At 52.5% G+C, this 16,343-nt stretch overlaps 2 protein-coding genes across 2 annotated transcripts; one reads left to right on the top strand and one right to left on the bottom strand.

The window, feature by feature from the left end:
* The first annotated feature begins 468 nt into the window (after positions 1-468).
* Positions 469-7,091, top strand: LOC119091161 (ADP-ribosylation factor 6). The gene is made up of 5 exons (XM_037213822.1): positions 469-613; positions 5,167-5,275; positions 5,623-5,726; positions 6,259-6,457; positions 6,885-7,091. The coding sequence occupies exons 2-5, from the start codon at positions 5,194-5,196 to the stop codon at positions 7,025-7,027; spliced, it is 528 nt and encodes a 175-aa protein (XP_037069717.1). The 5' UTR covers positions 469-613; positions 5,167-5,193; the 3' UTR covers positions 7,028-7,091.
* Positions 2,594-4,498, bottom strand: LOC119091154 (cell surface glycoprotein 1-like). The gene is made up of 3 exons (XM_037213816.1): positions 3,979-4,498; positions 3,257-3,726; positions 2,594-3,130 (listed from the first exon to the last, which is right to left on the bottom strand). Exons 1-3 carry the CDS (start codon positions 4,496-4,498, stop codon positions 2,594-2,596), a joined length of 1,527 nt encoding a protein of 508 aa, XP_037069711.1.
* Positions 7,092-16,343: the final 9,252 nt, after the last annotated feature.

Below are 16,343 nucleotides of genomic sequence, written 5' to 3'. Positions count from 1 at the left end.
TTCTGGCGCTCGATATCGTCAACGACGCCCGTACCGTGTGTAAGACTATCCTTCGCCGGAAGTGCACTTACACCTTTAATGTGGGGTTTCTTTAAACGCGTAGGCAAATAGCCACCGACCTGCAGCCAATGCGTAGTTTTTTTGGGACCGTGCCCTTCCGTCTCGCAGAGCTCCCGGGACTAAAGGCCTCGTAATGTTCGACAATTTAAGGCGTCCGTAGTACTTTTTAAATACAGTTAGACGCCCCGGGGACTGAAAATACTGTCCCGAACCATACGAGGTCCCCGCAATCTGCAATTCTGGCTATGCAGCCGCAAATAACATGGGCTAGGGCTCGTGGGCGTGCGTCGATTCGTGAAAGCTCATGAGGGTGTGATGCACGCGAGTTAGATTTAGTCAGCTGTCAATTTGGTTGCTCCCTGAACTGCTTTATCGGCAACCTTGTCGGAGGCCAAAACGCCCCCTTGCTTGATATGTGTCCGTTACATACCCCCATTTAGTAGGCGTTTCCCTGCTGTCTGGATTCGTGGGTGGCTAGGGATCTGCGACTGGCGTCAAAGATGAGCAAGCATTACAGATAATTAAAGGACAGAGTGACGCGACCGCGAAATATGTAAGTGCATATGCTAGCTTTGAAAAGGCGTTGATGGGGGTTACGGAGTTTGAATGTTTGACTGGGGTAGTTGAGTAAGTAGGTACCTACCTACCTTTTACATCCAAGTACCCACTCAGCAGCCCCATCCTAACTTGCTGCAGCCTTAATGGGACTTGTTCTGGGGAGAGATAGTGTGGGCATGATATGTGAAGCAGATGCCAGCTGTGAATGTCATGTGGCACCAATTTACCTGCCCCACATATACCTGATTTTCATCATACTATTTCTCTGGGAAATTAGATCACTACAAAGGAATTGGAACAAGTAGGCATGGTCACAATTTAATTTTGCATGTCATGAATCTAGTCTGTTGTTTTACAAATATTACTGATGCCCCATCCCAGGACATTTTTGGCTCATTTGCATGAACGTGCCCACACTACTCAGTAGTGGTTTCATTTTTGGCAGCCTGGTGGGTCAGTCATGATCATAGGCTTTTTGTTAGGATGCCTGCCATAGAGGGGCAGGCATTTCATGAAATGATTGATGGGACTCAACAGCAAAAACTAACCCAACCTGCCCCCAAATATGCTAACAAACAGTTGTCTCCTGGATTTTTCCCACTTTGTTGCCAAATTTTGAAGATTGAAGCCCAAGCCTGGGGGGTTGGGCCGAGCCCACCCCCTCCCCTAATTGAATAAGAAGCTACCTCCCTGTTGCCATAGGATGCATGTGTGCTGTTGCCTAGCAAAATTTCTCGGGGTGAGTAGGGCGGAGGCCAGTGCAAAGAATTCATCTGCTGCCAGCATCTACACATCATCAATATGCTGAATGTAATACTTACCATGTGAACTGAATTTGGTATAAATAAGGTTTCTCAGAGTATGTATAAGAAATTACTTTGCTCTACATCATAATTCTGTGAGATATTAGCTCCTCATCCCAAAATTGGTCATGGTGATGCACCATGCTCATGACTGCTTAGATTTGTGTCAGTTATATGCTGAGATTGCTGCAGCAATTGTAGCATCTACACCTCCATGTATTTTACTATTTGTGTCAGGGGACTGCTTTATTAACCAAGGGTGTTCACCTGGTTTGGGTCAGGGATGAAGTGCCCCGGCAGTTCCAGAGTTTTTTGTTCAGCTATCTCTGCCCAAGCTGTCCTATCAAAAATAGTAGTGAAAGTGAAAGAAATATTTCAAATATGGGATGGGATAGGAGAGGATCATGTGATTTCAGAACAGCCCAAATCAGCTTGCTATCTGTAAATTTGGTGGTGTACCTGTGTATACTGCCACTGTTCAAACTGTGCTCGATAGCAGCTGCCATCTGTGTATTTCTGAGATGCCCAAGACTCATATTCTCTGCTGGGTTTACACATTGGGCATGCTGCTGGATGTATCCAACTGGCTGTTGTAGAAGATTCAATATATATTGGTGAAACATAAACACAATATGTACTGGTGAAATTAAATGACCAAAGAGTGTGCTGGAAACCAGTATAGTAGTTGTTTATCAGATATTGTTGAACATTTATTGGGTAGGTCATCAACTGACAATAAGTAGCAACTCAGTAGGAGGTCAAGGCTGGATGTCAAATGGAACTCGGCATCCTTGTAGAAACACCAAGAAGTATTGCACAGTCTTCTTGCCTTAAGCAGTGCAATTATTTTGTTTATTATCATGTAATTGCAATTTATTCCAGTGGAAGATTGCTTCATCTTTCACTTTTGTCCACTGTTGATTTTGATTCACATTTAATACAAGGAGCGCCTTAAATAAAAGTAGATTTTTTTGTTTTTCAAGCATGGATTTTGTCTGCCTTTTCTTATTTTTCATGACACACAATGGTCCAAACTGTGACTTTGATGCAAAATCACCCTGGGAGTGTCAGAACATGTAAATGGTGTATGGCCCAAAACCAGGGTCAGAATACTGACCCATGCTCGTGCCACCACGTCCTGTTTTATGCTGTAGAACGAACTGCTCGTCCTGTTACATCGAGTCGCTCTGCGACGGCTTGGACAGTACGGACGGCACGGACGCGACTGGGATCTCGCGGTAGAGCGAACTGGCCGGTTTCTGCGGTAGCTGCACGATCGGTCGGTTCGTCATTTCGAGCAGCACGTCCAGGAAGCCGTGACGCCGCAGGAACTGGCCGTAGCGCTGGCTGCTGGGTGGCGGCTGGCCGCTGGGCCACGCGCACTGCAGGTACAGCGCGCGCGTCATGCGGCCAGGCGGCGGCCGCTCGTACGTCTGCTCGTACAGCACGTAGTCGTCGACGGAGAGCAGCTCGCGCACGGAGCCGGTGATGGTGCGGATGTGCTCCCAGTCGGTGATGCCCATGCGCGGCAGGTTGGACGCCGTCAGCAGGCAAAGTCGGCGGCCGCAGATGTTGTTGTTGAGCAGGGCGTCCACGTACTGCGACAGGCCGAGCCGGCCAAGCCACCCGCGAATCTCGCACGGACCCCAGCCTAGGCAGCGCGGCAGGCGTACGTCAGGCACGTCCATGGCGACCAGGTCGTCCACCGTCTTGCGGTGCCAGTCGCCCGAGCAGGGTGCGTCCCGCGCCGGCGGTGGCGGCGGCGCCGGCGCCGGGGCCGGGGCCGGGGCCGGCGTCTCCGGTGGCGGCTCCGGCAACCCGGGCTCGCTATATACGGGCGTCTCCGAGTACGGCCGGAACGCTGGACTGTCGCTGGTGCCTGGCACGGTCACTGTGACATCGCCTGTGGCACCCTCATTCGCTCCGCCCTCGCCCTCGCCCCCGTCCGCATCCGCGTCGCCCGGCGCGCCCGGCACGACGATGCTGAACGCGTCGTCGAGCTCGGCCGGCGCCGGGCTCGCACTCGGCTCGGGCACAGGCAGTTCGAGCGTCGGCCCTGTCATCGGGGCGACGGGCGGCACGGCGTAGCTCTCTTCTGCCGCATCGGTCGGCTCCTCCGCCGCCGGCGTGGCTTGGTCGGGCTCTGCCGCTGGCGTGTCCGGCTCAGGCTCTGCCGCTGGCGTGTCCGACTCGGGCTCTGCCGCCGACGTGTCTTGCTCGGGCTCTGCTGCTGGCGTGTCCTGCTCGGGCTCTGCCGCCGGCGTGTCCGACTCAGGCTCTGCTGCTGGCGTGTCCTGCTCGGGCTCTGCCGCCGGCGTGTCCGGCTCTTGCTCCGCCGCCGGCGTGACCTGCTCGGGCTCTGCCGCTGGCGTGCCCTGCTCAGGCTCCGCCGCCGGCGCGTCCGGTTCTTGCTCCGCCGCCGGCGTGTCCTGCTCGGGCTCTACCGCCGGCGTGTCGGGCTCGGGCTCCGCTGCCAGTGTGTTCTGCTCGGGCTCTGCCGCTGGCGTGTCCTGCTCGGGCTCCATATCGAGCGCTACTGGATCTGGGGCGGACTCACCACCACTGTGCGATTCAGCCACGGTAGCGGCGTCGTCGGTAGGCTGGTCACCGTCCTGCGGGCGATCGACAGCGGCGGCGTCTGGAGGCGGCTCCGACTCCTCCTCGTCTCCAGGTGGCTGTGTCACTGCCGAGTCCTGGAGCCGCATGGGTCCTGCATCATCCTCGATCGACTTTGAATCTGCCGCGTCCTGCGCAAGCTGCGGTGTTGCGTCCTCTTCGACTGTCTCGGGGTCAGCTGGGCTTTCGCTTGGCTCGGGGTCTGCCACTCCGTGCTCAATCGGCTCAGAGTGCTCAACCCCGGGTGGCTCGGACACCTTTTGGTCGCCATTCTCCCGGAGTTCTGTCTCGTCCTGGCCGTTGCTCGGGGCATCGGGATCTTGCTCAGGCTCGGCATTGGCGTCACATTGCGACTGTTGGGCTACCGGCTCTTTTACGGAGGCGTTCGAGCTGGAGTTTGTCGCGGTGTTGGTGTCGGGCTCCCCCGCGCCGGTGTCCTCGGCGGGCTCCTCTCCGCCCATTGTGCTTGCGGCAGAGCGACTATGCAGACCGCGAATGGTGACGTCACATGGCCATGTACGGTCAGACGGATGGTTCCTGACTGTTTAAATGAGTCATCGTTTTGTTTACACTGTCGCTGCTTGGGGGGAGCAGATTTCGGTGCGTTCTTGGAGCGGTCGTAAACCACGCTGCTCGGCTCGGACTGTGAGGAAGTACGCGGCCAAAGAGGGCTTAGATCAACTTGGAGACTGTTGGTTTCGCGCAGTTGGCGCAGTTCATTGCTGTATGTTTTCCAGTATTTTTTCTTGGGTTTCCAAAGTTTTTAGCGTGGCGTTTCATTTGTTACACCTTTGCTTTCGGTAAACTGTGTGCGGATGACAAGTCATCACATAGCTGGTGTGCATGCAAGGTAATACTGACACAAATGTAGATTTTGGTTCAAAGTCTCAGTGCCTGTGACAGATATCGCGAGCGTGACGGGAACGGAGTCTGGGGTACCGGCTGCTTGATCACCCGTCTGACCAGTTCCGTGGGCGCGCTGTTTCAGGTTCTGTGGTATTCATGCGGCATGAGCACCGAGCGGCTGCAGCAGCGTGAGCCGGCGGGCGGGGGCGGCTGGCTGTCGCCGCCAGACGGCCCGGGCCGCGCCATCGTGACTCACGCTGACGTCACGTGCGCCCACTTTCAGACCGGACTTCCGCCGCGCGGCGCAAAGATGGGCAAGTTCTTGTCGAAGATATTCGGCAACAAGGAGATCCGGATTCTGATGCTGGGCCTGGACGCCGCGGGCAAGACCAGTATCCTTTTGGGCTGCACGCGGCCGTCTGCGTCACCAGCTGTTGGCGACATCGTCCGAGAGCTTGTCGTGTGTAGTGCTGAATTGCAAAAGTAAAGACATTGTCGATTTATCTCTGTTGCAAGAGCCTGTCTTAGTGCTATCCAGCGCGCGCGCAGCTTGTGCAAGTGCTATCCAGCCGTTCAAGCGTTCCATTCCCTGCAGATGTTGGGGCACATTTTAGCGAATGTTTGTGCAGGACACCGAGATAAATCTTCATCGAGGTATGCTGTTGCCGTGGGCACCGCTACGTGTTTGGATATGCCATGCACGTGTATGCCATCATATCTTCCTTGACCGCCCCTGCAGCTATTTTATACAAGCTGAAACTAGGTCAATCCGTCACAACGATACCAACAGTGGGATTCAACGTAGAAACTGTATCGTACAAAAATGTTAAATTCAATGTATGGGTACGTATGTTCGTTGTCTTATGTGCGCTTAAGCATCTTAAGCATTTATGGTCAGAAAGATGGTCGGTGTTTCATGGAATGTGTTCAGAAGAGGTGGTCATTATTTTGTGGAATTAAACCCTCAGTTCAACAGTTCGACCTCTTGTTCAACGTTGCTTGCGCTGTATTTCCAACACGGTTTGTGCGTTTGTGTATTGATTTCCGTCGAGCTCATGAAATTATTTGCGTCAGCTATTCCATTAGTAAAAATCACCGTCACTGATTCACTGCTTAGAACCGATCTCGCGACCTGGAGAGCTGTATTGTGAGCCGCCACGGCTCGGTCGGAAGTGACAGTGCTGCTGTGTTCTAGGCGTAGCGCTTTGCCTTCAGGAAAAGATGCTATCGTCTCTGTGCGCCGTGCGCCGTATCGTCTCTGTGCGCCGTGTGCTCTCTGGCTCTGGCTGTGTGTGTGGAGTCAGTCTTGTTCGGGGCTGCTCTGAGGCTCCGTGGGCTGGCTCGGGCCTCACCCCGTGGCGGCGCCCGTCGGCAGGACGTGGGCGGTCAGGACAAGATCCGGCCGCTCTGGCGACACTACTACACCGGCACGCAGGGCCTCATCTTCGTGGTGGACTGCGCCGACCGCGACCGCATCGACGAGGCCAAGCAGGAGCTGCATCGCATCATCAACGACAGAGAGATGCGCGACGCCATCATCCTGGTATTCGCCAACAAACAGGACTTGCCCGACGGTGAGTGGCGGCCGGGGGCGAGAGCGGAGCCGGAGCGGGAACGGTGGCGGGGACGGGGGTGGAGCGGGAGCAGTGGTGGGGGTGGGGGCCGGGGCGGAGTCGGGGCGGGAGTGTGGTAGCGGGGATGTGGAGGGCGAGAGGGGTATGACGCCTGTGAGGAGGGAGGAGCTTGGTGTGCCGCGGCCGACCCGAACTGACCGCGGATCATAGGTACAGTGTTCACTGCTGGGTCAGTGTCGAATCGTTTTCGTCGTGGCTCTGGTATGGATATGACGGAGTATCATGTGGCGTCATCCAGCATTGATCCACGTGTGTGTCACCCGTCTGACCACCCTGTCTGGTCCGGTCCATGGCACCAGCCTCCGTGCCGCGTGCGCCAACCGTCGCGCGTGCTGCCGCCTGCGTGACTCGGTCCCCTCACCGGCAGCGATGAAGCCGCACGAGATCCAGGAGAAGCTGGGTCTCACGCGCATCAACGACCGCAACTGGTACGTGCAGCCGGCGTGCGCCACCACCGGCGACGGCCTGTTCGAGGGCCTCATGTGGCTGACGTCGAACCACAAGTCGTGAGGTCCGGCCGGGCGGCGCCGCCGGCTCGCCGCTGCTGCTAGTCCCGCCGCCGCCGCCGCCGCCGCCGACCTGTTGTTATTCCTGTTGCCGGCCGGCCGACGGCCGACGGTGGACGGTGCCGGCGCCGCCTGACGCCATTCCAGCGGGCAGCCGACCGCCGGCGGGGTCCGGCGGCGCCGCGGCGGGTGGACTGAGCCGCGCCGCTTCATATCAGGCCCGCTCTGTGGGCGGCGAGCGTGTGGGCCCGTCCGGAGAGCGCCGCTCCACCAGCCGGACGCTAGATGCCATTTGGACCCGGATAAATCACTATATTATTTAAAGTAGCCGATAGCTTGGTGCGGTGTCCCGCGGCGTCGGGGCGCGCTGGCGATCGCACGCGATGCGATCGACGAGGCCGAGGGGCCGTGCTGTTATGAGCGCTGGACGAACGCAGTGCTGCGCATGCGCCGGCGAGGATCGTCCAGCGCGGAGCGGCGTCCAGTACGCCGCGCGCTCGAGGCGTGCGTCTGGCGTGTCTGCCTCGCGGTGCGCTGGCGAGGACGCGATGTGCCTCGCGGTCGCCCGCCTCGGAACGCTCGTCGGCCGCCGCGGTTACGAGGGTCTTCCGATCGCGATATTAACGAGCGCCCTTCTGCTGACCTTCTGCTGAGCCAATGGACGCGGGCTGGGGCCGGGAGAACGTCTGGAAACGTCGCGACGCGTTGTAAGCATGTGTACCTTGTCGACCGATCCCCGCTCATTCAGTGACGAGTTCTCATGAATAAAATGCTTGATACACTATGTGTTCGCGGTCTTTGGCATAGCCACGTAGCCCGAAAGTGACACAAGCTTACGGCGCACGTGCCGCGTCCGGAGGGAGGGACTAAATAACCGACATATTAATTAAGCAGACACACTCGTTCTCCGAAACCTCTGATCAGATCGCTCTAAAGTCTCCAATGAATTCAGCGCGGTGAGGTGAGCAGTTGGGTGGCAATATCGTGACCTAACTCAGGGGGCTACGCTCGACAAACGCGGGGGAAACTTAACAGTCAAAGCAAACAGCTCAGATTTCAGAACGCACTGTTACCATGCAGCTGGTCGTGACCTTGGGCCAGTGCGGACGCAGTCCTCCGGTGCTCCTCCGACCGGCGTATGACCGACGTGACCTGGGCAGCTCGCTGGGCAGGGCGGTTTTTAGTGAAAATTTGTGAGTATGGTGTAAGTGGTCAGCACGACTGCTGTGGGCCAGAGCACCGCGGAGAGTGCAACGCAGGCGGTTTCTATTGCGACGGATGAGATGCCGTCAAGACCGAAACGGAGACGGCAAAGTCGGCATCCTCTGCGATCCAAAATTTAGAGGATCAAACGGAAAAGGAAAGGCACCACATCCAGCGGCAAGTGCTTTACTCCGCCCCAGATTATGAACGGTGGTATTGCAATCTTTATGGGAGGTAATCGAAGGGACTATACAAAAAAGTACATACGGACAAACGTGGAAGCAGCAGTTGACGCCAAGAGCAAAAAGCTCGCCCAAGTCGATGAGAAAACTGATTACCTAGAATCCACACACTTTGTTTGAAAAAGTTTTGGTTTGGTTTGGTTTGAAAAAGGTTTGAAAAAGAACAAGAGGCTGGTTCACTGATCGTCACACTAATGTCGGCACGCGTCAGGAGCCGTGTAATCGACGACGGCGGTAACGGAGCATGCATTTCACTGATAACCGTGTCACTTAATCCATCCCGCAAGACGTTAAGTGGTAACCGTAACGCTTAAGTCCACAATTAAGATATCCAGGAGATGAGTTTGTCATACAACGCTGGAAAATGTCCATCGCTCTTATCATGAAGCTTGGCATAGCCTGGGCTTGAGTTACGAGGAGAGACAAAATTGACTTTCGATCAGAAGCCAAAACCTGTGGGGATTCAAGTTCGCGACGTACTTTGTTTGAGGGACACTTTGGTCACGGTGGATTCGTGATCAAACCCCGCTTCTCACTGGAAGCAACTTGATCGCGTGTTATGATCCATAAATGATGTTACTTTCGTAATTAGAAATCAAATGGCAGGCGATAAAAAAGTGAACGTTCAAAACTTGCGCTTACCTAATCCAGGTACTCCACGGCAAAAGGTGTCAAATAAGCCGGACCATGTTGCTAAAAAATCCAAAGGATGCAAAAAGCGTGCATTTATATCCGCATACAACCATCAAGGGTCAAGAGCTGCCCCGGAATATGAGCTTTCCTTTTAACGTACGGGTGCAGCTTCGTCTATTGCATCAGCTCTGAGCTGTAATTTTGGCTCGAGCAGTCAAGCATCTCAAGAAAACATACGTCCGATTATCCAAGTGCAAGCGATTGAGGCAACATTCGTTTAATAGGATTGCGTTCGGTCGAAAGATAAAGAAGAGAATAGGCCTGTTACAGAATTTGGCGAAACAAATTCAAAACAATAACGAATTGAAAACACTGGAAGGACCTCTCCTAGAACGCGATTCTGAGGATGAAAACTTAGCGCAAAATGCTCACGAGAGCGGTATGAAAACATGGGATAGGAAGGCTCAGACGATCAATGTCTACCGAACAAACTTCTTTATCGTGGTCCGGACACAGAAACGTCTGAAGTTTAAGCGTGTAAATTTGCAGCTCTTAAAAAGCGGACAGCAAGAGGGATAACACGATACATTTGTTCAAGCACATGCTGTCGAGACAGGACCACAGCATGAACAATGTAGTATCACGACTGATTGACAGGCAAAAGGACATGTTTTTGGTGATGTTAGATTTTAAACCCACATTGGAGCAATGTCGAACGAATCACACAACCCTGAAGATAGCAGCGCCATCTATAACCGGTTTGTTACGCGTGCCGCTAGGTGTTGGACAAAACGAGCCGCCAGCGATCAAAGGGGCGGCGATTCGCAAAACGAAACAAACTCACACTCGAGGCGACATATTGAAGCGTTCAACGTCACAGGTAGCTCACAAAAGAAGCGTTGCACGTCTTGGAACAATGGCCAGTTACGAATCACATTTGCAATTAACTGTAAAAATTCCTCATACTTTTAGACAAGTGTGCCCAGGCAGCCAGGCGCACAGAGAGAGCCTTGGCAAGTAGGAGGCACAGATTTGGCAAAAGGTGCTCTCATAGCAAAAGCCCCGCGCAAAAAAATCGCCGGGATGGTCTGTTTGTTAATGCAAGCATGTTCTGTTTGATATTTTTCATTTTTACCTCCTATAACTGAAATCAAAGCCAGAAGCTATCGCGAGACCAATTCCTCCTGAATCTTATGGCCTACGGACTGAAGAAATTGTGCGTTAAGCGAACGCATGAAATAAATCGCCCACTTTGTTCATTTTACAGTGGTTAAGTGGACTCTTCCTAAACTGATAAGCCTCAGAAGCTTTATCAGAACCTGTGTTTGGGCTGTACAAATATATTAATGGTCCCGTAATTCTAGATCTAAATGGGTTAACATTGAGTGATTGCATGGCTAAGTCATAGTTGTCGGAAACTGCTTATTCAAGAACTCGGTGCCAAGCGTTGCAGTCTTTATAGGCCGCGCGACGTCGGCCCCGTAGCTAATACTAAGTCTTGGCCGACGGGTGGGCGAAAATGATGTCGCATTTGAAAGAAAGAGCTTTGAACGCTTATGATACCGTGTCGTACATCTGGAAAACAGTCCGGACTTATATTTCACCTGAGCGATTTTTAGATTGATGATAAGAACGGATTGGTTTCTACAGCACTGCGAAGTAGTGCCGAAATCTGGTGGTAGAACTGGAAGAGTAAGGGCAGAATCTCTACTTTTTGTGCTGCTGTAACTGCTAATCTGTACAAAGGACTGCCTCAAGGTTACCGAAAGGATACGCCTAGTCTCGTGTTGGGGGGGGGGGGGTATACGAATCAATTTTGAAAGACATTCGGAACCATTATTTTACGACGGTCGTTCTCGCGCGCACGGCGCCCGCCGCCTGGTATTAGGTGCAGTGACTAACGTCGTTCAGTTTCACAACCCAGGCCATCGCTGTCTGTGCTCCCGAGGTTGCGGGTGCGCAAGCTCAAACCTTTTGATGTAGTTTGTTTTATTAGCCGATTCTGCAATGGAACACACGTTCTCAGGCAAACATGGGATGGCCTTGTTCGTTTTTGAACTCATTTCGATCCACTCTATTTAACACTAATGAGATCCCTTAGTTCTTTCCGCGGGAGGGTATCTTGGGAAGAGCACCAGGTGTCGCATGATGGTTCCTGTTCAAGGGCTGAAGAGCTATTCCGTCGCACCGCGGGGTGTCTTCCGGCCGTCATTCTGGTGACAAGGGTCGGGATCCCCTGGCCGATCCAGGGGCTCTTTAAGGGATACACCATATTACATTGGTTCCCTTTCTGACGCGAGAGGCCCTCTGACCCGTACAGTTGACCTCGGGTCGACGCAAGAATCCTCATTGACGCAACAACATCCCTGATCGCCTCAGGTGGTCCAATAATGATACGTAGACACCAGTTTGGCTTAGCGGACTTAGATGTTAAAAACCGGTTGGAGGGCCCACTGTTCGGCACTGGGGGCCCTGACTGGCACAAGACTCATCCACTGTCCCAATGTATATGATCATCACAAGTTATCATGTTTTCTTTCATTGTCAGAGGTCCCCGACCAACGTAAGAGGCCCTCTGTCATTCGGAGTCCCGTCCCTGTCCCTTTTGAGCAAATTTAAGCACTGTGGGCCCCTGAACGATATAGGAGCCCCGCATTCTTGCAGGGACCCCAACCACTGCAAATCTCGGACTCGGCCGCTTGGAAAATGGGGCCCGAGAGACCAAACCGACACGGAGTCTACTAGTGGGTGTTGGTGATCTCCGAGCGAAATAGAGGAACGCACTGTCTCAGGGACACCCGGTCGGCACAAGAGGCCCTCCAACTGACAGCTGAGGTCACGGTCTTTCGGGCGGGGTCCCTGATGTACCATACAGTCAGCCCTTTGGACGTTTCAATCTTCCAATCGAGCCCTTGATGCTTGGTCTCAAGAGACCCTTCGACCCCTCTTCGGGCCTCTAAAGGATTGCTTCTGGCCGACTGGGGGCCAGTTGTCGCCACAGGGTCCCTGTTGGGCACTGTGGCCCCTGATCGACACAGGAGCTCTTCATTAAATCAAGGACCTTTGACATTGCAAATCGCGAACCCCGACCTCGTTCCTGCTTGGGAAATGTGTCCCAAGGGGCTCAGAGTGACATGGAGCCGACTGTTTGGCTCCGCATCGAGGTCCTATATGATATTATAGGGAACCCTGATAAGAGGGTCCTTATAGAAGCCCTCTGATATTTCAGGTCACGGTACTACGGTTGGGGGCAAGGGGCTGGGCCCGAGTCCAATGGGGCCGCCCTTGAGGGGTCGCTCTCGAGGGGCCCTCCGGCCCTCTTCGGACCTCCTCAAAGCCTGTGACTGGCTGTGGGTCACTAGCAGACACATAACCCCCTGGTAGGCAATGTGGGCCTCTTACCGACATAACTGCCCCAACCACCGTTTCATGGACCCAGACCAATGCAGATCGTGGCCCCCAGCCATGCTCCTGCTTCGGAAATGGGGCCCCTCGGGTTCAGACTGACGGGGAGCTGTCTGTTCGGTGTTCGTGGTCTCTGGTTGACTTAGACACCTGTATTGTCCCAGGGATCCTCAAACGATGCAAGAGCACCTCCGATTGATATTTCGGATCACGACCCCACGGGCCGCGCTTCTTTATGTAACTTGCAGCCAGTCCTTCAGGCCCCTATGCCCTCCAACCGGGCCTTTGATAATCGGTTCCGTTGGTCCGCCCGGGCCTCTCTTCGGGCCCCATCGAACACTGCCCTTAGTCGGCTCGGGGCCCCTTGCAAGCATAGGATATATTATTAGGTGCCGTGGGGCCCTGACAGCTACAGCGGTCCCGACCAGTGTAAATCGCAGGCCCCGGCCTAACAGCTGTTTTGGAAAGTGGGCCCTCGGGCCTGTACCGAGCCGTCTCCACACCGGACCTGGACACCAGCCTGCTGGTCTCCTCTCGGGACCGGTCTGCCGCCGACGTCATGGGCCTGCCGATGTGAGCCCCCTGGCCCCATTGAAGGGCTCTGTCAAACAGACGGCCGTCTCATCTGCTGTTGTTCCGAGGGCAGGGAAGGCGCTGCTGGTCCAAGGAAGCCAAGTGGCGCCGTCAGTCGCGGTCGCCGTAACACCAACAGTAGATAGAAAACGCACCAAAAAGCACTGCATGCCAAATACGTTTCATGGAAAAAATGACCCCCTATATAAATACGCTCTGCGAAATAGCCCTGGACGAGGGGCGTACGTCAGCTGGTATTATTTCAAGATGTTATGAACTTCTTGACTGTTATATCAATCTTCTTGATGGCAAAATGCTGTAATTGCCTGTACGCTGCCTTCGTGCTTCACATTCCACTTTGACCAATGAGAACGACGAAAATTTTAAGCATTTATTCAAGGTTTCGTTGAAAAAGCTTCACGCTGTAACATAACGCAGTCCACTTCGCGGAATGGAAAACCCATTCCGTGGCTCTATGCGGTCCGCCGTCCAATGAAGGGAATGCTCCTCATTTGAAGATATTGAAGCAAGCATCATATATGATGAAGTAGACTCACTTATAACTATTGGTATACTTTTGAGTGGAAAGACTACCCTGGACAAAAACTGCTATTTTTTTTAGTAAATATGCTGCTCAATACAGCATTATTTGTCTGCGTCATGGAACGTTTGTATAATATTGAGGCACTTCGAAACTAACCGTAAAAAATCGCCACCTACTTGTAGTACTCCAAACTCGTCGATAAATTGCAGCACGGGCCGGAGGTATTCGCTGATGAACCCAAGTTGGCTGCACCGAATATCATAATGTGCTGATATTTTGGCCCTTTCTTGTGCTGTTCTTGCACATTTATCCGTGAGTTTAGGATGTCTACTTGTGTTTAGATACTGGGTTCTGGCGTTATTATCAAGAAATTCGACAACGAGTTTTTTCGTAAAACTAGCAAATGAAAAAAACATATCCAACTTTTTATATTATATAGCACAAAAAATGCTTTGTGATTGAAGCTTGCACAGGCTGTTCAACGTTGCTTGAGAGCTGATTGGGTCCGCTATGATTGGGAATGGCGCTAATGGATCTAGTTCTGAACCGTTGGACGATGATATTCGTCTGGCCTTGAACGCCGCCTGGCCTGTAGCGTGACAGAATTTGAATAACGTTGCTTTGGCGTCATGCATATCTGAATGGCCTCAAGATAGTCTGCACGATGAAGTATGCACATCTTCACGGGCGTATAGCTCAGAAACTAGATGGTTTTGGTTTTAAGAGGGGCACGGCTGATGCTGCACCGAAGGATGTTCAAAATAGCTGTTTCAGCTCAAAACTCCATACAAATGTGAAACACTCCCTTTAACTGGCTTGCCCAATATCCCGCTCCCTTCACATAATGCCGTTTATGTTTCTTATTGGATGATGATGACGTGATATACAACCTTTTCCGTGAGACGTGGTCATGACTCGCATCCGTTTGAAGGTGGCATACAAGGTGAACCGTTTGTTTTTGTGTATGCTCATAATGTTTACTTGATCTGAAGACACAAGATTGCTGTTGGTCGTGCACCTGGGCATTCTGGCATGGAGTGAGTACGGTGAGTGTGAGGTACAGGCTAATGAAAGTTCGAGACCGACACAACTTATGTTAACCTGACTCACAAAAAGGACTGGCACAAGCGAAGTCGTCACGAGTCTAACTATCACGCAGAACAACTAGAAATCTGCCACAGGGATCCGTCTGCTGCATCTGGATTACATCCATCCGTCTCCGACGCGCTTCGCCTTTTCAGGGAGCGCATTCTGCAAAGTACGCTGTGTTAAAGGGAGAGTCCAACATTTGTATGTGGTTTTGAACTGAGATAGCAATTTTGAAGATTGGACTCAGTGCAGACTATTGCCATTCCCTTTTTAAGACCGGCAACTCTCTTGCCTCCGAACCTGATGCCTGCGAACTTGTGCGGTCTATTTCGTGCGTACTATTTTAAGGTCACCCAGGCATGCATGTCGGTATTAAAACGTCACATGATTTCTGTCACTTCATTGGTCAGGTAATACTCAGGTATACCCTATCGAAAGTGTCAAGTGCAAAAGTTGTGCCTAGGAAAAAATATTTGATTTAGTCATGCCTGGCATGAGTCAGCACGATTTCTGGCATCAGCGGGCTTGAGTTGGTCGTCAACCAATGTAACGCGTTCGGTGCATGTTTTGAACGCCAGTCACGTCTTTGCCACATAATACAGAAATTTGGACATTATCAGTGGTTATGGCGGAAATGAGACTGGGAATCAAATAACTTAAAAATTGCGCCGCAACCGACTATGTGGACACAAGAAAAAATATAAAATCACAGACACATATGCAAGAAGACGAGTACGGGCCAAAATACGCGCATATAACAGTATTTGGGTTCTGCAAACATGCACCGATTTCAGATGCTAATCCACCTCATGTGGTAGATCAGCATGCTACCTTTCGATAGGTTATAGTACCAAAAGTGAGTCACCCCTCCGTTATGGTAGCAATTTTGCACGGCCAGTCTGGCAGCGACTCTGACGTCATATAAACGTCCCATGACGCAATTAAACGATGACGCATGGAAGAGCATATTTCCTAATGGTAAAATTGTGTTGTCTAGAGGAGTCTTAAACTTAAAACCATGACCATGGTTGTAAGTGCGCTTATTTCATCATATCCGATGTTTGCCTCATTGCCTGCAAAGGTGGCATCTTCCGTTTAAAGACACAAAATACTGGGATAGCAAATGTAAGAACACACTGCAAAGTACACTGAGCATAGGCTTCATGCAGCTTTGTTTTCGATATAATCAATGGCTTTTTGGAGATTTGAATGCAACGTGCACATAAGAGCATTCTGCAAAACACACGGAGTTAATCGGAGTTAATACTATTCTAACCGCTGCATGTGTCAAATTTTTACATAAATTCAACCCGGTTCCGTTGTTGTTGACCGCCGGCAGCAGGTTCCGGGACAGGAAATCGCGACAAAAAACGCCCTACTCTTGTCGGGTATAGCCAGAGGGCGGGAAGGGCCAACACTGGCCAGCGCCGACTGCGCGTTACGCTCACATACAGCAGTGCGGCACGAACGGCAAACTGTGGTCCTGGGCAAGAGCCAGGCTTGTCATTGCCAGAGGCGGTGATATGACCTCTTCTCCCACGCGCTGCCACTGTCATCGGTTTCGAACAGGTACCAATTTACGTCGTGGATCGTCACAGAAGCACAGCTCGTTGCGTGCGCGCGTATTGTTC

Source organism: Pollicipes pollicipes, unplaced genomic scaffold (genome assembly GCF_011947565.3).
Source record: "Pollicipes pollicipes isolate AB1234 unplaced genomic scaffold, Ppol_2.1 Scaffold_3321;HRSCAF=3900_pilon_pilon_pilon, whole genome shotgun sequence".
Taxonomy (NCBI): Eukaryota; Metazoa; Arthropoda; class Thecostraca; order Pollicipedomorpha; family Pollicipedidae; genus Pollicipes; species Pollicipes pollicipes.
Note: the sequence above shows the minus strand (reverse complement) of the source record. Positions and strands in the feature narration are given on the sequence as shown.